The sequence below is a fragment of the Crotalus tigris genome, unplaced genomic scaffold (assembly GCF_016545835.1).
Source record: "Crotalus tigris isolate CLP2741 ecotype Arizona unplaced genomic scaffold, ASM1654583v1 scf7180000017725.2566008, whole genome shotgun sequence".
In the NCBI taxonomy this organism is placed as follows: Eukaryota; Metazoa; Chordata; class Lepidosauria; order Squamata; family Viperidae; genus Crotalus; species Crotalus tigris.
In genome coordinates, this window is record NW_024096593.1 from 1509067 (window position 1) to 1530871 (window position 21805).

Consider the following 21805-nt stretch of genomic DNA (forward strand, 5'->3'; position numbering starts at 1 on the left):
TTACTACAACCCAAATGTCTCAAGACTAGGAAAATCTATTTCACATGCTCCACATCAATTCCAAGCTTCGTCTGCAAGAAACCTTACTGAATTGAGGAAAGGTCAGTGCGGCATTCCTCTTTTAAATGGCTCAAAAAGGCATCCTGATGCCACACAGGAGAATGGGTGTAGCCAATATAAACTATTTCCTAAACACAGGGCATAAGGACTTAATTATAATAAATTACACCAATAACTTTTCTTTCTAATGAACAAAATGCTTCCATAACCTCAAGAGAGACACATAAGCTCCACATACAGATTATTAGTCAAATAATTAAGTAATTTATGTAATGTAAAGAAGGAAGTAATTTACACATTTATATGCATTTGTGGCACACTCCAGAGAAGGTGAGATGACTGAATTCATCTTGCTTTTTATTTTTAACCATGTTTTATGCAGGTTTATGTCAATATATAATTCTAACTTTCCCTGATTTTGCAAGGACTTTGATATGCCGGAGTGCCAATCTTTTCCCCTTTTTCTTTCCAACCTTTATTCTTTTGTGTTGTGTATGTTCTTTGTCTGACAGCAAGAGCTTTCAGTGATACATGAAAGCATCTCTGGGAGACCACTTGACAAAGGGATGTAGTAAAAAGTAACAGGCAATAACTAATATTTTTTTTAACCAATTAACTACTAAAACTAGTTTCTCAACTAAAGGTGAAATTAAGAAATATTAATTTCTAAGTGTATTTCTTGCATTCCAGTTAATCTTCATATCAACATTCTGTATTGCATTTTGAAGGCCTTCAATTTGCACGCAGAAGAAAAAGGTTGAATGGCCAGGAGGACTTTCATGCAGTTTTAGCTGGTTCATTAGTAATGGCCTTTCTGGAATAGAACACTGGTAAGAGTCACTCATGACCTTGATTTACATGGGCTGTCCTTGGAGACTAGTCAACCAACTGGTGCAGAATGCAGCCCACTTGTTAATGGAAAATAGGAGGAAGAAGGTATGTTGGACATGTTTGCTGCCTTGAGTTATTTGTATAAATAATAAAGGTGGGATACATATAATTAAATTAAATAAATAAAAATAATGACAACCAGGGCTTTTTTTAACATAGAACACACGGAATGACATTCTGGCACCTTTTTTTGAATGGAAGAACTGGTTCCTTCTAAGCTGCCAGCACAAGTACAGGTATGGCTACAGAGCAATTTTGCGGATCCCCAGCAGCTTGATCCAGGCTCCGGAGACCTGGAAAAGGCCTCTGCCACCCGGATCTATGGCTGCAGAGTGATTTTGCACACACACCCATGACTGATCCGGGCTCCGGAGGTCTTTTCTAAGCCTTCAGAGCCCAGATCCATAGCCGCAAAGCGATTTTGAAGACCCCACGCAGTGCAATCCAGGCTCCAGAGGGCTGGAAAAGGGCTCCAAAGCCCGGATCAGGCTGCTGGGGGGCCACAAAATCATTCCACAGCCATAGACCTGGGCTCCGGAAGTCTTTTCCAGGCCTCCAGAGCCTGGATCGGGCTGCGGGGGCTGTGGACACGTCCCCTGGCCTCAGATTGGAGTGGCAGCAGGAACCATGGCAGAGAGGAGACAGACCTTTTCCAGGTGAGTGATCTGTGCCTCGGAAGCTCCCTAAAGCAGTTTCTTTTCCCCCTCCCCGGCTCCGTAAAGGGCTTTCGACTGGAGCTGGAGCTGTGCATGACTTCTGGCACAAAAAAAGCACTGATGAAAACAATCAACATTGTCAATTTACATTTGAGCTGATGGAAATGAATGGCTTGCTGGTTTGCAGCTCAGTACAGTTCAGCATGGCTTGGGATCTAAGAGACTGTCATCTTAACTAGAGTTTGCTCGCTCAAGGCATCTTGACAGAGAATGAATGTTGAATGTTGAAAATTCCCATTCCCTGTGAAGCATGGCATTCATTCTCTGCTGGAATAATTCACTCTGTATAAATAATTGAACTTACAATTTAGATGGTCAAGAATCTAGTTAGGATCTGGCTTTTCCAGACAGCATTTGAAAACTGAGAATTGAACAGACAGATGTACCTGTCATCTGGCATTGAACTAATGATGTTTGTTTTTGTAAGCTTAGATTTAGGTGACTGAAGTGGCATAGAAGCCACTGTAATAAATAAATAAAATAAATTTCAGTTGTAAATAGTCCCATGTGTGTTAAGCCGTGCCATGGATTCAGCAACAGTAGATCTCAGTCAGGATGTGCACAAATCAATTCCACCGAAAACCTTTTCTGTTATAAAGAAAATGTTATCTGTCACCTTTTTATACAGCTTTCCTCTTTTGCCTTCTGATTTAGTCTATTTCTAGGAACAAAGCATATCACTACTGAATTTTCTGTTTCAGGAAACTTACCATATTTAAACTTCAACACCCACTTGACTATTACCTCTTTTCCCATATCAAGATGGCTCTGCTACAGCTATGTTACTCTGGGATTTTCTCCACTCCACTTTCAAGATCTTTCTCTCCTTCCATTTTGCTGTGGAGCAATTCTTTAGCAGGTATGCACACACTTTCTTACACCTTCTATAAAGCTATAGATTATTTGGCTTTCTTTCTTCCTTTCTCAACTTATTCTTCCAGAATTCTTTCTAGCTTTCCTTTCCCTTTTTCTCCTCCTCTTCCCTCCTTCTCCTCAGATTTCTTTTCTTCCCACATTTTGAAATCTCCCAAATGCTTTCTGTTTTGCCCAAGTTTGTAGCAATTTTATTAAATATTACAATTACAAAAAAATAAACAGTAATACAAATTTAAAAAGAAAACATAGAAAGTGCAGAAAAAAAGGAAAAAATGCCAGGTGGGTAATGAAGTTCAAAGAATATAATAGAGTATGAAGACAGTACTCTCCCCCCCCCCAGAGAAAGAAATAAACCCACCACCATTAGAATACCAGAAGGGCACACACTGAATCTCAGGTCAAAGTTCATGCCACAGGAACAGAAACAACTCCAAATACAAAAGCCCAAGAAGGTATAAAAACCCAGCACTCCCAGCTCCATGTGGTCAGCTGCTCCAGAACCACATTTCTGTTTGGTTCTGCAACTCAATAAAGAAACTTATTTCCAAACAGCTTACATTTTGTTTGTTCCCGGCTTGGACCAGACCCTGATGATATTTCTTTCAACAGAAGCTTGCTCTCTCCTTTCTGAAACTGGTGATTATGGTTTCAGATAAGATGTTTCCCACAGCTCTAAACCAGAACCCAACTCAGTGTAATTCCTCTCCAGACAAGGAGAGGTCTTGAAATCATCCACAAGTGCTCAGTTAAGTTACTTGTTGCAAAACATCAGCTTTGGTGGCTTTAGAGCTCTGGAAGCCCTAATAGACTTATATCTACTGTACTGTATCAAGATACTTCTGCTCCTAATGAACAAGAATACCGTCCACTAGGAGACAGCAACAGCTTCTGAAAGAATGTGGTTTCCATTAATCAGTGTTAGATGAGAAATCAAAGGATAGCACCAGGAGAAAGCTTTTCAAGCCCTCTTGATTCCAGTACCTCTATAACACTCAAACCTCCAAGCTTTTGGCATGATCAGATCAAATGTTTTCAAAAGCTTGGCAAAGCTACACTTAACTTCCAAAGCCCTAAACCCATTAACAATGCTATTTTCTCATCAAGAAGATGTGTTTTTATTAAGCAGCAGGACCTTTCCAAAACTTTCCTTCCAGCATTCAATCCAAATGTGTCTTTTCTGTTCAGGGATCCACTTTTGTATGGAAAAATATAATTTTGCAAGTTTGCGGCAACATTTGACTGTGGAGAATGCTTGTGATGTAGCAACTAGATAAACTTTCTAAAATTTTCTTATATTCATCTTACTTTTTATATTTTTTTATAATAAAACAACCTATTAATTACATATTCAGATCTTTTAAGTAAAGGATTAATCAGGGAATTGCTCAGAGTATAAAGTTTGGTTCTGATTATCTGGGCAATTCCCTGATTAATCCTTTACTTAAAACAGTGGTTCTCAACCTTTTTAATACCGCGACCCCCAACCGGTCGTAAATCGAGGACTACTCAACTGGTGTAGCACCGTTTGCAGAATGGGACTTTTGGTGGGCTCAGCAGGGCAGAGACAGCCTGGACAATTCCTATTGGCTTTTGAAAGCCAATAGAATTAGACTATATTCAAGAGAGTCTATTCTATTGGCTTTCAAAAGCCAATAGAATAAAAGGGAGTAGCACAGCTAAGGAAAAGAGGGGAAAAATGGTGGACTGCGTTGTTTGGCGACCCCCGTGAAATGGTCGTTCAACCCCAAATGGGGTCCCGACCCACAGGTTGAGAACCACTGACTTAAAAGATCTGAATATGTAATTAATAGGTTGTTTTATTAGGTAAATCTGAATTACTCATAGTAAGAATCTGATGTCAAATTTAGTTTCACTGGGTCATTCCAAACTGCTTGTTTCTCTTCTGCTTAAGCCAGGTTCAAATTGAAATGGGTTAGTAATGGGACTGGGTTGGGACTTACTCTGGACTATGGCCACTGTAAGATCTGATTGGTCATTCCTCTGTTTTGTGTCCTTCCTATCCATTCTGTGAAGGAAATCTTACTGATTCGATACTGTGAGGACCAGTCTACATTTGTTTTAGGGATTCTTCCATTTCCGCTTGTTCTTGTGATTTTCCTTTTCTTTCCTAGATGTTTGTACATATGGTCTATAGGGTTATGGAAAGTTTGTAGCAGGGAAGAACTGATGCTTCACCTTCATAAAATAAAATACCCATGATTTTACGTTGCCACTTAAAGATGTTAAAAACACATACAGAAAGGAAGGGAATATATCTATGACAGAGAAGGAAAAAGAAATTGCATGTTACATTTCAAGTCAGATGAGTTTAACTTGGTTTAAATTCAGGTGTCCTCCCTCCTTCTGCAATTCTTTGGGAATCTGATGCATGTTAATTAGCCATTGTGTTTTCACTATGATTTGCTGGGATATTTGTAAATAAAACAATTGCCAAGTAGAATTCTCTTGTAAAACTGCCACCATTGCTTTTGTTTTGTTTCATTTCGTTTGTTTGTTTTACTGTTTTGTATTTTATTCTCTATGATAAAGGAAACAGAAAAGCTTAATGTTTTTTTCCATTTCTTTTTAAAGATGAGCCTTCCTGGGAATCAAATTACTTTCTGTAAACAGTTATCCAGAAGCAGTAAATGGAAAATGGAATAGTGATTACAATTAAGGCTGTACCGAATATTTTTTTACCAATATTCCTTTTAAAAGTACTCTACTGTATATGTGATAACCGATGAATATACATTATATTGTGTATGTGAGTTAAACAAACAAAATATATTAGCAATATTTTATTATTTATTTAAAATATTGATCTGCTGCATTGTTTTTTTTAAATCAAAGTGGTTTAAACTAATTTAAATACTATATAGTAAACAGGAATAGTGGCATCACCAATAACATCAATACCATTATTTTTATACCATTATATTAACACCATTTTGTTCCACTAGGCTGCTACTGCTTCTCCCCCCCCCTTTTTAGCCTCTAATTTATGGGGCATATTTATTTCATGCCTTGTTATTTAATCTGTCTGTGCCAATTCACAATATTTTGTTTTCATATGTCTTTGATGTTACGATATAAAACTGGATGGCTAATCTTTCAATATTTTGAAACATATTTGTATTATTGGGGAAGGAGGGAAACAGCCAACAGCTGCAATAAGTGAAGTAATTCACTCATGGAAGTGACAGTATATGTTCTGAGAGAATTCTGTTTTCCATGTGAGTATGTGCCAGTGTGTGCATGCATGCATACATATTTTTAAATAGTTATAATTTTTGCCTCTTTGATGTGAAGCCTAAAAGAAGACTGATGCATCTTGGTTTTTTTTTGCCACCATAAAATAGCAGAAAATCATGCCTGTCTTTCTTGGTATTTGGCCATTTAAATTTTAATGTGCAAGGACTTTGGCACCTGCAGGCAACCAACAGGACATGTATTGCTCAGACCAAATGTAATGCATAACAGCGTAGGGAGGGAGGGAGGACTGCATTACTATAATTCATAAATTAGCCTGTGCATCACTATTAACCACTTGTTGTAATAGTAAATAAAAGTAATTGTGTATTACAGAAGAGGTGAAAAATATTGTTCCATTTAGGTATAAAATTGATCTCCACATTTATAAAGTATATGAGATGCATCATACATAGGTATGGTATTACATTAAATTAGGGAGCTTAATTTAATATCTTTGGTCATTGCTAAGCTTATTCAATGCGTCTAGCGTCTCATTCAGCTGTGCAAATTGCATTATGTTGTGTGTAAGCTTATCATAATGAATTTTATGTACACCTGTCTCAGTAAAATTTTCACAATATTTTTCTTTGGTAACCTTTTAGTAAAAGGTTACCAAAAGGTTCTAGTAAAGTTATGCTTAAAATCCTACAAGCTAGACTCCAGAAGTATGTGGATCGAGAACTACCAGAAGTACAGGCAGGATTTCGAAGAGGCAGAGGAACTAGAGATCAAATTGCCAACATACGCTGGATCATGAAGAAAGCTAGGGAGTTTCAGAAAAACATCTACTTCTGCTTCATTGACTATGCTAAAGCCTTTGATTGTGTGGATCACAACAAATTGTGGCAAGTTCTTAAAGAGATGGGAATACCAGACCATCTTATTTGTCTCTTGAGAAACCTATATGTGGGTCAAGAAGCAACAGTGAGAACTGGACACAGAACCACTGATTGGTTCAAAATTGGAAAAGGAGTCCGGCAAGGCTGTATACTGTCTCCCTGCCTATTTAACTTATATGCAGAGCACATCATGAGAAAGGCAGGGCTAGATGACTCAAAAGTTGGAATTAAGATTGCCGGGAGAAATATCAACAACCTAAGATATGCAGATGATACCACTCTAATGGCAGAAAGTGAAGAGGAACTAAACAGCCTCTTGATGCGGGTGAAGAAGGAGAGTGCAAAAGTTGGCTTGAAACTCAACATTAAGAAAACCAAAATCATGGCATCCAGCCCTCTCAATTCCTGGCAAATAAATGGGGAAGAAATGGAGGTAGTGACAGATTTTATTTTTCTGGACTCAAAGATCACCTCAGATGGGGACTGCAGCCAAGAAATTAAAAGACGCTTGCTCCTGGGGAGGAAAACTATGGCAAATCTAGACAGCATACTAAAAAGCAGAGACATCACCCTGCCAACAAAAGTGCGTATAGTCCAGGCCATGGTTTTCCCATTTGCAATGTATGGTTGTGAAAGTTGGACCATAAGAAAGGCTGAGTGCCAAAGAATTGAGGCCTTTGAACTATGGTGCTGGAGAAGACTCCTGCGAGTCCCTTGGACTGCAAGGCGTTCAAACCGGTCAGTCCTAGAAGAGATCAACCCCGACTGCTCCTTAGAAGGCCAGATCCTGACGTTGAAACTCAAGTACTTTGGCCACCTAATGAGAAGGAAGGATTCACTGGAGAAGAGCCTAATGCTGGGAAAGATTGAGGGCAATAGAAGAAGGGGACGACAGAGAATGAGATGGCTGGATGGAGTCACTGAAGAAGTAGGTGTGAACTTAAATGGACTCCAGAAGATGGTAGAAGACAGGAAGACCTGGAGGAACGTTGTCCATGGGGTCGCGATGGGTCGGACGCGACTTCGCAATTAACAACAACAATTTAGCATATAGTATGCAATAGCAATAATTATATGTAGAGAGATTTCTACAGTATCTTTTCAGGAATATTTCCTGGATATTCAGAATACCGCCACTGATCATTCTGCATTAATTATCAGTATCAATATATGTTAAAGGACTATATGGTCATGCCGATAAATTTCCATACACTCTCTTCCACCACCCCCCACCCCCCTTTCGGCTCTCTTCTGCTCGGCGTGATCGCTCGCTCGCGCACGCGCCGTCTTTCGCCGCATCGGCAGCGACTCCCTGCCGTGCCTTCCCCTTCTTCGCGCCCTCTCGCGCCGCCGCGCGTGCTCGAACGCTCCTCTCCGTCGTATCCCCGCGAATCCCTTCCTCGGTGACGTGTAGGGGCGCGCGGTGGCAGCACCTCCCCGCGCGCTGCTTAAAAAGAAGAAGAAAAGAGGGAGCGAAACATGAGAGCCCTAGTGAGCTCCAGCTCCCGCCGGCAGCAGCAGAGGAGGCATCACGCCCGGCAGGCTGTCCTCTTAGAACGGCGGCTTCGTTTATATGGAACACCGAAAAGGGACTTGCGGCTGCCATCTCCACCGTCGCTTCCTTCGCTTCGGCCGCCAGCGCGGAGAATCCTCAGCCCGGGGAAGTTTACGCTCCGCGCTTGGGCATCTCAGGAGCGCCTGTTAAACCTGCGGCCGCTCTTGTCAAGTGGTGCAAACGCCCCGCGTCGAGGCTCAGCATCTTCTTCCCTTTACTCAGCTGGGGCGTGCGCCTGTCTGTCTGGTGGCCCGCGGAGTTTTGTTCGCTGCCCGTCCCTCAGCTGTCGGGCCTCTCATTCGCCTGGAAAATCGATCTCTCCTCTAAAAACACAAACTCCGAGGTTTCCAAAAGAAAGCCTTGCCTCCTTGGATTGCCTTGGGATTGGTCACATCAGCCGGCGCTTGAAGTTTTCCCAAGCGGCATGGTGGGGCTAAAGATGCTTCCACTGAAGCTGCTCTTAGTGGCCCTGGTCCTCTGCTTCTTTGAAGGGGAAACCAAGTTTGGCGAGACCACGGCCAAGAGGAGAAGGTGCTTGAATGGCAGCCCCCCCAGACGCCTCAAAAAGCGCGATAGGAGGCTGATGCTCCTGGAGCCCCCCAACAGAGGGGAGCTGCTGTGCCAGGGATTCTACCCCCGCCTGTCCTGCTGCTCCAGGGCTGAGAGGCAAGGATTGCTCCAGATAGAGAGCAACAAGGTAGGCTGCAGTTGGGTTGGATACGGTTGGGTGAGAGACCGAAGGGGCATGCTAAGGTTTACCAGAAACTGATCTTTGGATCTAGGGTTCTAATGATTTGGGAGAGGGAGGACAACCAATGGAGAACAAGAGGTGGAACTCACACACATCACTTAACAGTGCTTGGAGAGGTGTTTCAGGGGGAATAGACGAGGGTAATAAATCATCTTTGCTAGGTTCTGAGTTTTGCTGGACTGGAAGGCCGCTTCATTGACTGTTGGAAGTTGTGGATTGAGAAGTGTTCCTTGTGGGTCCTTCTTGGATTACAGTGGCGCTATTTCTAAATATCCTTGTCATGCTGGGTGAGAATTGTTGGAGCTGTTATCTATTACCTATGAAAGGCTCTAGACTGAGGAAAAGCTGACTGAACAATAGTGAAACAGTATGGGAAAATGCTGTTCCTTCTAGGTGTTGCACTTTTGGCATTGGTGTAATCCAGTCTGGGGTGTTTCTTACCAAATGGGGTTAATTTTAAATGATTCTTTGTGTTGAATCTAACTGCAGCATCCTATATCTTTGTTCCACCTGGGCAAATTATTTCAAGTGGGTTATGAGTAGAAGTAGTTATTACTGACCTTCAAAATTAGAAGGAGGATGCATTCTAAATGCTGAAGAATAATTAGGCAACAGAATAAACCCTGCATACACTAAACAATCTATTTTACCTCTGCCATTACTAGCCAAGTGCTCAGGGGATTTCAAACATCCATGGAAGAGGAGGAGGGAAGCAATATGTTATGAAGACAGCAGGGTTTATGTATTTATTTTAAAAGACAAATTTTGAGATAAGGAAAGAGCAAAGGAAAGGAATAGAAACATCCTTCTGAGAATTTCAGCTATCAAATAGGAGCAAATACAGAAATGAATTCATGAATAAAGTAGAAACAGGTACAATTTGGACCATAGCTGAAAAGAAGATGTTGCAGATGGAGGAATCTGTCAAGAAGGATTAGTGGATTTTCTTGGACTCATTTGGCATGCCATGATAGTGATGAATTGTAAATTAAGGTGGTGATAGTTATTTTTTTCCCTCTGAAGCTAGAAAAGTGTTCACAGTTTGTCCACATGTTTGGGCAGGAAACTTAAGACAGCAGATAGTGACTGGGAGAGCAGATGATGCCAGGATATTGCAAAACTTTTATGATCCTTTCAGGTCCTCCAGTAATTAACTCAGGCTCCTCTGGAGAGAAACCTGAGAGGACAGGATGAGTGAATTCCATGAACTTGTTCACAACAAATCGATATAGGATAATATCATACGTGCAGTGGTTGACATTAGTTTCACCAAGGGAGAAATGTCGAATACATTGTCTCTTATGCTTCAGAACCCTCTATCTATAAATATTTCATTGACTTGAGAAAAGAGCATTAATGTGTAACTTTTATTGGAAATGTGATGTGGAATGACAATCTAGCTATTTTAGAATAAGAAGATAGTCTGCTTCTTAATGGGGCTGCAATTCACTGCCTTTTAGCATGTGGATGTTATACGTTTTGCAGCCTATTGTTTTGATCAGGAGTGCAACGTGCAAAACTGCAAAACTGAAGCTAGGGAGGGAAATGGGATGAATAAATGTCATTGAGAATCACTGCACGTGAAACAAACAATCAGGTGTCTTTCTCATTGCCCTCCTCTCCCCCCCCCCTCCAGCATTTAGTTTAATTAAGAATTCCTCTGTTACAACACTGCAGTTGTCAAGGTCTGAGAGTGGCTTGGAAAACTTGTGCTTCAGTCTTTCTGGCCCAGGCACAATTAAAAAAAAATACCCAGGCTGAATCGAATTTTTATGCTCAGTTCACGGTAGATTTCACCCCATTCTCATGTAAACAGCTTCTACGAATCAACATATGTGTCTGGGTGGTATCTCTCACTTTGTTTTGTAACAAAAAGCCATATTGCATCATTTAATTTGCTCAAGTCATGCAAATAGGGAAAAAAATCAATAGGACAAAAAGGGGTCGACTTATCCTCCTCCCCACTAAACTGCTGCCCACACACAGAGTCTTGTTGCTTATGGCAAAAGAATAACAACAACACCATTGTGTTTGTTGGTTGGTTCAGTAATGGGTGAAACTGGAGAACATCATTCTCCTTCAGTCCCCAGCTCTGTCCAAATGTTCATGCCTTTTGAGGGAGCATTTGTCCTACTGCCTCCACTCCCAGATGGGTAAGAGCTGCCTTTGCTGCAGGGTTTCAGCGAATCAAACTCTATTCTTAACAGATGCAACAGGAGCTTGGATGGATATTTTCTCCTCATGTTTGGCCAGAGGTAGTGTCAGCAAGCTCCTGTGTGGTAATCACATTAACTGCACACTAACTGCATTCAGATAATTTTCTAAAGGTTCTAACTGAAACCCTCAAATGCCCAAGCCAAGCTGGGAAGGAAACTGTCCTTAATCTGCCCAGTTAGCATCACTGACAGTTAGTCACTGCAGCAGTAGCACAACATCTACTATATGAACTCACTGGAGAGTTCTGTAATAAAAAGTTGTATTTATGTGATGAATTAACAGTGAGACTGATTTTAAACAATTCCTGAATTTCTAGGAGTTATTAATTTGTGACAATTATGACATTTGATCTCTAAGTCTTATTTGTTTTTCTAGCATTTTTCACATTTATACATTTTAACAATGCATTTAATTGGAAGACATAAACTTTACAATAGAGAAGAGAGAGAATGCACCAAATAATTGCAATTGTATTTTTAAAAGATTGCTTATTTTTACAAAGAAAAACAAAAGTACATACTTGATATTTCAGTGACAGTAAGGATGAATACAGTGCAATCCTGTTCATACATAAGTAATTTACTTCAATTGCAGTAGGGTTTAAGATCAGTATTTGGAGTTCAATAGAACTAGCTTCCAGATAAAGTTTTCTAATAGATGCATGTGGGATTTGTTTGGGTTTTTTTAAAAAAAAACATTTCTTGTTCATTAGACAACTGGGGCATGACTTTTCATTCAAAATGCATCCAATTTAAAGACATCAAACCCTGAACAGGGTAATCTGGAAGGAATCCAAAAACTACATTAATATGTTTTGAGGTGACACAGCATATATGTGTTTGGTATAATGGTGAAGGTAGTAGGATAGAAACTGGGAGGTGATGAGTTCAAGTGTCGCCTTAACCATGAAAGCCAGCTGGATGACTTTGGGTCAGTCACTCTCTCTCTCAGCCCAACCCACCTCACAGGGTTATTGTTGTGGGAAAAGAGGAGGAAGGTGTGTTGGATATTCCTGTCACCTTGTAAAAATAATAAAGATGGGATACAAACAAATAAATAGGCAAATAAATATTCTAAGGAAAGGTTTTGGCAGAGTTAAAGTAAGGCAATGTGTTCAGCATTTACTTTAATTACAAAGAACCTCCAAAATTAAAATTACATTTGTCAGCCCTTTGGCTGACAAATTTTATTATAAAAATTAATGATTGCTAAGAGAAACATAGTCAGTCTCTTAGGAATCACAAAGATGTAACAGAGAACATATTTTAATGCCCAGAAATGAAACGACAATCTTTTCTTTTGTAATAATATCATTGACATTTTATTCTTTCTTTTAATTTAATTCACTAATCTCATCAACAAACCATACATTTTAATATTTTGTGTGTGGTTTAAAGTTTACTTGCAGACTGTCAAGCATAGTGGTTTTTCTCTATCTTAGATGATTTCACAACTGAGGCTATTGTGGAATGAATGAAAAGTAATTGTTTTCAAGTGTGCCCTTTTAAGATTGCAATTGTTTTGTCTAATTCTTTCTTAAACAAAAGCTTGGGGTCCCTTTAACAGCTGCCTTAGTACAATGATCTATTTATTATTGTCTTAAAAATGAAATTGAACTCCTTAATGACATAATCTAGCACTATAGTCCAAATGAAGTTTATGTTCAAACTAGCAGATAAATAATCTTGCAGTTAAAAGAAGTTAGTTTCAAGTTTCAAATACTGATTAATATTAAAGCTTGAACTTAAAGATTTGAAATTTCCCTTCCCCCAATCTAAAATATCACTTCTCTACTTGAACCCAGATTTCATATGCAGAAACTATGTTAATATGTGTCCAATGTGTTTTTTGCTGTTAACCTATTGTCAGGCCAAATCTTTCAATATCTGCCATTTTTTATTTGTCTTTGTGTAAAAGTTAATGAATAAATTAAGATATGTCATAAAACAGTCAGCAGTAGATATAATAATTAGAAAGGATGTTGCAAAAGTATAAATCAATATGATTTTATAATTTTACATATTACTTTTGAAAACAGCAAACAATTAGCACAAATTTTTAGCTGCAAGACATACTTATTAAAATGAATTTGAATTTATTGGTGCTTTTGAAGCAATTAATCCATTTATTCATGTCCAGTACATTATTATTATTATTTGCCAGTTAGTAAAGCCAAGAACAGAACATTATGTACTGCATATGAGCAAACATTTTCCAAAGCTCAGGCTGATCTTCAGTTAAAAATACCTCAGTTAACAGATCCATATTGTGAAAATAATCGAGAGCAGGCTTTTGTGTGCAAAATTGCCAGGTTCAGTACCTGATATCTATTCTGTCATCATCAGTGAAGACCTCAACACCATTATTTAAAAATTATGTTAAGACTAGATAGATTGTGTCCGAAGATGGCTGATCAGACCACTTTGGGCACTGAATGTTCTTACACAGTTAGACAGACATGTATAGCCACTGCAGTTGTTGCACTAATGACTCTGGTCTTACCTAGCTCAGGCTTATGTTGTGTTTCAGCAGTATGCATTGCTTCATAAGCTTGACAGCCTTTATGGATGAGGCCACACCAGGTAGGGAGATTTTTTACAGCATTTCGCAGTAACCTCAGGGAGCCCTTTAATGGTTCTTTGTACCATTTCTTCTATCCTCCATGTGAGCATCTTCCAGCAGAAGGAGCTCTTTAGGTATGTGCTTTTCCAACATATGGATGACATGACCTGCCCATAGATCTATACTCTCATCAGCTCTGTGTGGACTTATCGTAGACCTGATGGTAAAGTATGTTTGAAAAGACATCAGGACATTTATTTCTTTCAGCTACAGTAGATAATGGTGGGTTAGATAGTCTGATATCTTGGAAGGTAGCCATATGAGCAACTGAGCTCACATAGAGTAATTCTATAATGTGACAGCAATGTTAATTATACATATGACACCTAGATTTAAAAAATGGGGTCTTCCTGTAGAAAGGTTTCCATATTTCAGGAAGACTTATCTAGTACACATTTGATTTTCATTTCTCAAACCATTCAGAGCCATCCATAGACTGTAGACTCTATTCCATTTGTTTGACTATGCAGCAGGACACAAGATGGGAGGTTTTGTGGCATTTGTAAGGCTTCAGGTCATTGAGGGTAGTGTCTGCCCAGCCGAGAAATATTTCCCTGTGTGTATTCTGATGACCAGCCCAACTTTATAGGCCAGCGTTTCACAAACTTGGCACTTTTAAGAAGTGTGGACCAACTCCCAAAATTTCTCAGCCAACATGCTGATTGAAGAATTCTTGGAGTTGAAGTCTACACATTTTTAAAGTTGCCAAGGTTGAAAAACATTGCTATAGGCCAGAGGTGTCGAACTGCTGACCCATGGGCCAGATGCATCACATAGAAGCCCTGCCCATCCCAGCTCTGGCAAGGGGAAAAAAGTCACGATGCATCGCGACACATCATGTGACGTGGTGAATTTGATACCCCTGCTATAGGCAAACAAGGGAAATTTAGGATGCCAAAAGTTCTTCCCTCTGATATTTAGATAAGAACATAAAAAGAGCTGGATCAGACTAAACAGTCTGTAGTCCACTCTGTGTTTTTGGGAAACCGATAAGAAAACCCAAAAGCAAGAGTAGAATTTTCTTATTTCTTTGTCCCAACGCAGGTGTCAAGAACATACTGTTTCTTGTGTTAGAGATCAAATAGAATTGCCATCAACAGTAGCTACTATAAGACTAATCTGCCTAAGTCCTGTTGAAATTATCAAAGTTGGTAGGCATCATTACATTCTGTATGAACAAATACCAAAGTTTCCAGATAGGTAAAATGACCAAACAAAATCTCCAAACTTCAACATTCCAACTTAATTGTTTTTTTTTTTAAAGCCTTCTTTCCTAGAAGATCCCTGAATCTTCTATTATTTAGCAGCTTATGATTATAACTCTAAATGATAATTTTCTGAGAGAGTGAGAAAACCTTATCTCTTTTCACTTGCACTGTTTAGAAGTAATTTTATAAATATGTTATAGGTGCTTTTTGCTCATTCTTTTTTCTAAACTAGAAATCTATAAAATAATGTAAACTCATCGTAGGGGAGTACCACAATAATTTGGGTTGCCCTCTTCCTGGTACCGTTTCTAGCTTTACAGAATGTAATTTCAATGAATTTACTATGCATTTTTAAAATAATTTTATCTTTTAATCATCTGGTACATAAAACTGTTTTGTGCAAGTTTTTTCCAACAACAACAACAACAACAATAATAATAATAATAATAATAATAATAATAATAATAATAATAATAATAAAGTTGTAAAGTACCTTGGAGGTCATCTAGTCCAACCCCCTGCTCAGGCAGGAAACCCTATACCATTTCAGACAAATGGCTGTCCAGTCTCTTCTTAAAATTGTGATTATGAATCAGTTTTTATTTTCTGATAATATAATGAAATTTGACTATTTTTCTGAAATACATAATTACATTCTTCTCATAAGATACATGTTTGAAATAGAGGCTAGTGATATAAATGAAATGTTTTTTCTAACCAGAAAGCAAGTCTACTCTACAATTTACAAAACAAATTGTATTTTGTCTACTGCAATTTACTGTGTCTACTCTACAATTTACAAAATAGGAGAACATAGCATAAAATTAAGAAAAAAACACATTGACAAGAACAATTTGACATTGATAATCAATTCTAGAAGGTGATATTTCACCTTGCTATATTCTGCGTGGAGCAGAACGTTCAAATAAATGGACTAAACTTTTCTTACAATTTCAAAACAGGAATAAGGAAATAATTGTGTACCCATAAAGTAAAATCTCTTTTTAAGAAACTGAAGTGTTCTCTTCCAGTACACACCTATTCAGAGGACAGTAAACCAGATTGGATGTCAGCCAGACACTTTGCATCATAACAGTCCAATCAGAAGCTATCATCAGGACTATTTTGTGTTATGGAAGAAGTCAAAAATTCCATATTTTTTTTCTACCTTCAATCATTTCTATGTTTATTCTTCATTTATCTTTTCTGTCTATTCTAACAGGGATTTGGCAAACTCTTGTTAGGACACTCTTACACTTTGTAAGACTTTAAAGGTAAAACCCATCACATCTGATTTGCTAGAAAAAGGTTTCCACTATTAAAGCACTGCAGCTTTGCCAACTTTATAATAAGACACTGCAATGTCTTTTCAAAAGAGAATGTGTACTATTTTGCTTAAAATAGAAATATTTGATCATTCCTAAAGTAGAATAGAATAGAGCTGGAAGGGACTTTGGAGGTCTTCTAGTCCAGCCCCCTGCTCAAGCAGGAGAACCTACACTGTCTCAGACAGGTGAGTGTCCATTCTCCTCTTAAAAATTTTATGGAGTGCCCATAATTTCTGTGGGTAAACTATTCCACTGGTGATTGTCCTCACTGTCAGGAAGTTATTTTTTAGTTCCAGGTTGCTTCTCTCTTTAAATTAGCTTGGCTCTAAAACATGTCAAAAACAAAGACTGGTAGATAACGTTATCTGCTATTCAAGATCTGTGAGATATTAATGGCCATTAGGCTAGTTTTTAGGGCAGAATTGGCCACCCTTTGAGCAGTGTGACCTTATCACATGATTCTGTCAGTTGCTTCCTATTGAAGACTGAAAATTGTAGCAAAGATTGTAGCAAAATCACTCATTTTAAAACTAACAGTTGCAGTATATGATGCTGAAACAAAAGTTCACAAAGCAGCTCACCATGCACATTTGGGGGGAAGTCTGTGTGTGTGTGTGTGTGTGTGTGTGTGTGTACGCACCATTTTTAAGTGTAAAATTACTTTAATGATGATCCATTATGCTAAAGCTTGCTTAGAGATTACAGATCTAAGTGATATTCCTATTGCCACAGTTGGAATTAAATCTGCTAAATTCTAAACACGTTAAGCACTATTCTGTTTATTTTACTCATTATTTTTGAACTTGTTATTTGAATTATTCAGCTTTAATTCAGCTACAGAATACATTTGATGCAGTCAAAGAAAAATGTAATATAATTGTTTGAAGGTATAGTAGTTTACAAATATGGAATATAAAGCTGAATGCCTAATAATTAAATTGATATTCCAATATCAAAGCAGTCACAATACTTTCGGTACATTTCATTAGCTTAAATGTATTAAAATCACAAAGTAATTACATAACACAATTAAATCACCCTCTGATCTACTTTGAAGGTAATTATTATATGATTACCATCAAACCAATAAAACATGATGGTCAAAATATGTTGTAGAACTGCAGTATCTCAGAAGATTCAGGAAACTATACATATAGATTTCAAAAGATATAACTGAATTAATAGTGCTGGAATTGGCAAAGAAAGCAATTAATTAAGCAGAATGAATGGAGTAATATAGCAAAAAAAAGTTTATACATTTGCCAGAAGTATTCATTAATAATTACAAATCTAAATCATCACACATATCACTCATATTCCATGGTCTGAATAAAGTTAATAGGTGTTGAATATCAAATTAATTCTTGGTTACAACATTAGAATGCAGAAAACAGCTGGAATGCTATCCATTATTTTTTGGAAGGAAAAAGTATAATTAGTATAAGTATGCATGCATAAATCAATTATTATGAAATATCTTGTGCAAATTTCCAAGATTATTAAGTTTATAACATAAAAAATAAGAGTATGCTATTTCCTTTTCTACTATAAGATTACTGCACTCCTTTAGTGTTGTGTAAAACTCATTAAAACTAGTTAATGAACAGTTTAATTGTTTAAAAACTCTTATATAATAGAAAAATGGACATTTCACCCTGTTTTAAATAATACAAAACCCAAAATATGTTGTAAATATATAGAGAGGATAAATAACTAAAATATCAAGAAGGAGACTATTTGTAGTTCAGGATTGTAGTTCAGGATGCGGTGTCCTTGGTGCTTCTGACATTGGTTGTTTTCTTGCAACCAAGCTCAGAGAGCACCAAGAACCTTTCAAATAAAATATATATTGAATTATACTGTATATTATTCATATATTGAATGAAATATAATGTGCATGTGAAGTGCATTTTTTTTAAGAAACTCAATTTTAAGACTGATGTTTTAGTATGATTTCTATTTTTTTTTTCAGAAGCTATATTACCTTTCAAGAAATTTTGGTTGCATTTAGCAGTAAGTGTTTTACAATTAGGGAACACATCAAAATTCAAAGTGAGTTAATTCACTTTTTCACTTTAGCTCAATTATTTTTCTTTCTGTCTCTATTCTCCCAGACTCAAATTTTTACACATATATTTTTAGAGAAATGTATTGGTGCAAGTTTTTGAAAAATCACAACATTGCATCATTAAATAATGAAAACAAATATGGCCACCCATTTCAAACAACTGACTGTTGGCTAACAATAATTAGAAACCAGCACAAACTACCTCAAAAATAACTTTAAAATATATATAAGTACACCTTGACTTATGACCACAATTGAACCCAAAATTTGCATTGCTAAGCATGAAGTTGTACCACATTTTATGACCTTTATTGCCACAGATTTTAAGTGAATCACTGCAATTGTTAAGTGACTCGTGAGGCTTTAAGTGAACCTTGCTTCCCCCATTGGCTGTACTTATTGGAAACCAGCTGGGAAGGTTACAGAGGATGATCACATGACCCCAGGACACTGCAACCCCCCATAAATACATGCCAGTTGTCAAGTATTCGGATTTTGATCACGTGACCATGCAGTCCTGCAGTGGTTGTAAATGTGAAAACTGTTCACCATTTTTAGGGCCGCTATAACTTTGAACAGTCACTAAACAAATGGTTGTAAGTCTAGGACTATCTGTATACAGTTCTCAGTGAAATAAAAACAGCAACAACTGCCAATGCAAGCACTTCACAGATTCCAAATGACACTCCCACCTGATACATTTTTATGTCACATCCAGCTTGTCAATATATTTTGAACAAAAGAGAGGTTATAACAAGAATTATAGTAGTTATCTAGTTTGTCAGTAGTATTCTTGAAAAGCAACATGAAAACTGGAAAAAAATTCCACAAGGTTCAAAATTTGTTTAAAGTAGGATTGGGCTGAAAGAAGAGTAGAATGGGACCTGGGCTCTGTTTCCAAAAACAATTCCATTTACTTGCCTAACAGTGATATAATGTTATTTAACCAGGCTGGTTTCTAAGAAATTGGAAATGAATAGAGCAAGCCCTAAATATGTTTAAGTTGTCATCATTTTGTTGTAGGCAATGGCTTCCGGTTCTGGAATTTCCATCTCTATTTTGACGACTGCTGTGGCAGTTCTCAATTTTCGCCTAAATCTTTTCCCCCTTCCTCTCTTTCTCTTTTTTGTTATAGTCAACATCACTGTTGAATGGGGAATGGGCTCCTCTGTGGTGAGTGGCAGTGCCGGTTATTCCCGCTCTTTCTCCCGCAGCCTTTTTCTAATGCTGATACCATCCGAAGTTCCAGCTGCCACTGTCAGCTCTTTAGGTTGCAGCTGCTTTTTTCCTTTGGGCAGCCCAGTCATGCAGCTGTAGGAAACACAAAAACTATTACAGCTATTGCTGTCCAGTTTCCACTACATTCTACACTCAGGGAATTATTGTGGCCAATACATGTCTTCCCCTAGCTCAGCTCAGGCACTTTGGAGACACTGAGTCAGGAATAAAGCCAGCCGTTACCTAATTTACATAACACCTATGCGGGCAATGGGAAATTAATACTGAGATAAAATTTTTGTCACTAATAATTTGTTGCTAATAGCTTTTGTAAGGCTGATAATTTTTTCCCCACTTAGTGGTTCTTTAAAATGCAAGAGATGTTCTATCCTACTTTAAAGAAATGGGGCAATAGGATTGAAGGTTGTATGCCCAGCCCATCTTCTCCCATCCATTTAGGGCTCACTTACTATACAAGTAGTCCTCGACTTAAAGAAGTTAGTGCAGACATGTCAAACTTGCGATGTCATGTGACGTACAACGTATCGGGACGGTTTTTCCATTGCTGGCAATGGGGTGGGTGCAGCTTTGGGATGATGCGTCTGGCCCATGGGCCGGCAGTTTGACATCCCTGACTTAGTGACTATTCAAAGTTACATCACTGAAAAAGTGGCTTATGACCATTTTTCACACTTATGACCATTGCAGCATCCCCATGGTCACATGATCAAAATTCAGATGCTTGGCAATTGATTCATATTTATGATGATTGCAGTGTCCCAGAGTCATGTGACTACGTTTTGCAACTTCTGACAAGCAAAGTTAATGGGGAAACCAGTTTCGCTTAATAACTGTGTTACTAATTTACCAACTGCACTGATTCATTTAACAACTATGGCAAGAAGAATCATAAAATGGGGCAAAACTCACTTAACAAATGTTTCACTTAGCAACCAAAATGTTGGGCTCCATTGTGGTCGTAGGTTGAAGACTATCTGTGTATCAAACTAATGTCTCTGCTTATTTATTGAGTATGTAATGGCCTAGTTCAGTGGTGGGGAACCTATGGCATGGGTGCCAGATGCGGCACTTCAAATGCCATAATGGCAATATCTGTTAGAGAATTGTAGGCATTTGTCCAATACATGACATTGGGTAAAGTTTCAATGAATCAGGGTTATCTAACTTTGTGTCAACATATTCATCAATAAGTATAAATGAAACCAATCATACATTAAATCATTGCTAATATCATAGAATGTATGATTAAAATAACATTATTTTCATACTTATTTTAATAACCATTTTAAAATTAATTTCACATTTTGACCAATTTTAATTTTGAATAGCCACAGACTTTAGCATTGCATGTAGTATTATCAGGGCAAGATGAACAAACACAAAGCTTGAAAGACTTGGCTATGACTAAATAATGTATAAGCCATCTTTTATCTAGGGCAGTGGTGGCGAACCTATGGCATGGGTGCACTCAGAGCCCCCTCTGTGGGCACACGTGCTGTTGCCCCAGCCTTGCCTCCCCCATGACCCTCTCACCAGCAGCCCCCCTGGAGGAGAGTTGCCCCCGAGCGTGGCCCACATGGAGCAGCGCAGCTAAGGATATGGCAGCCAGGCAGCGTAGACAAGATTCTGCCCTCATGCCCCATCACGTACAGTTGATGCTGCGGGGTGCGGGCAGAGGGCGTGGCCACCATGGCACTGCTGGGCTGCCTGGGCGATCAGCAGCTCTGGAGGCGATGAATGGCCCTGCGAGCTGGCAGGGTGAAGGCGGGGCAGGGGGTAGAGCAGGGGCGGGGCCAGTTTTTGGACACTTGGTCTCTAAAAGGTTCGCCATCACTGGCCTAGTTTATTTATTTTTTTGCTTGCCGGTTATCAAAAGTAGGACAATCTATTGCTTTGAATTAATGGCAAGACAGATGTGTACAAAACCAGACTATTATTAAATATTTACCCCAGTGTTTCTTAAAGTGTCATCCTAGGACTCCTAGGGATCCATCAAGGCCCTCCCAGAGGTCCATGAAATCAAAATTATTTTCCAGCAATGTTGAAAAATAATACAATAGTAAAATAACATCAAACAGTTGTGAGAAATAATGATTGGTGGCAAATGAATCAATTTTAATTTTTAATACAATAAATATTGATAAAAATAATGCTCCTTTGTGGTCTTCTTTAATTTTTAA

At 38.3% G+C, this 21805-nt stretch overlaps 1 protein-coding gene across 3 annotated transcripts in view; it reads left to right on the plus strand.

Moving 5' to 3' along the window:
• The first annotated feature begins 8134 nt into the window (after window positions 1-8134).
• LOC120306204 (hedgehog interacting protein) overlaps window positions 8135-21805 on the plus strand; it is an 86050-nt gene continuing 72379 nt past the window's right edge. For all 3 annotated transcript variants that reach the window (XM_039338961.1, XM_039338960.1, XM_039338962.1), the window contains exon 1: window positions 8135-8889. In XM_039338961.1, the coding sequence (XP_039194895.1) occupies window positions 8617-8889 (273 nt within the window). In that variant the 5' untranslated portion in view covers window positions 8135-8616. The remainder of the gene's footprint in view (window positions 8890-21805) is intronic.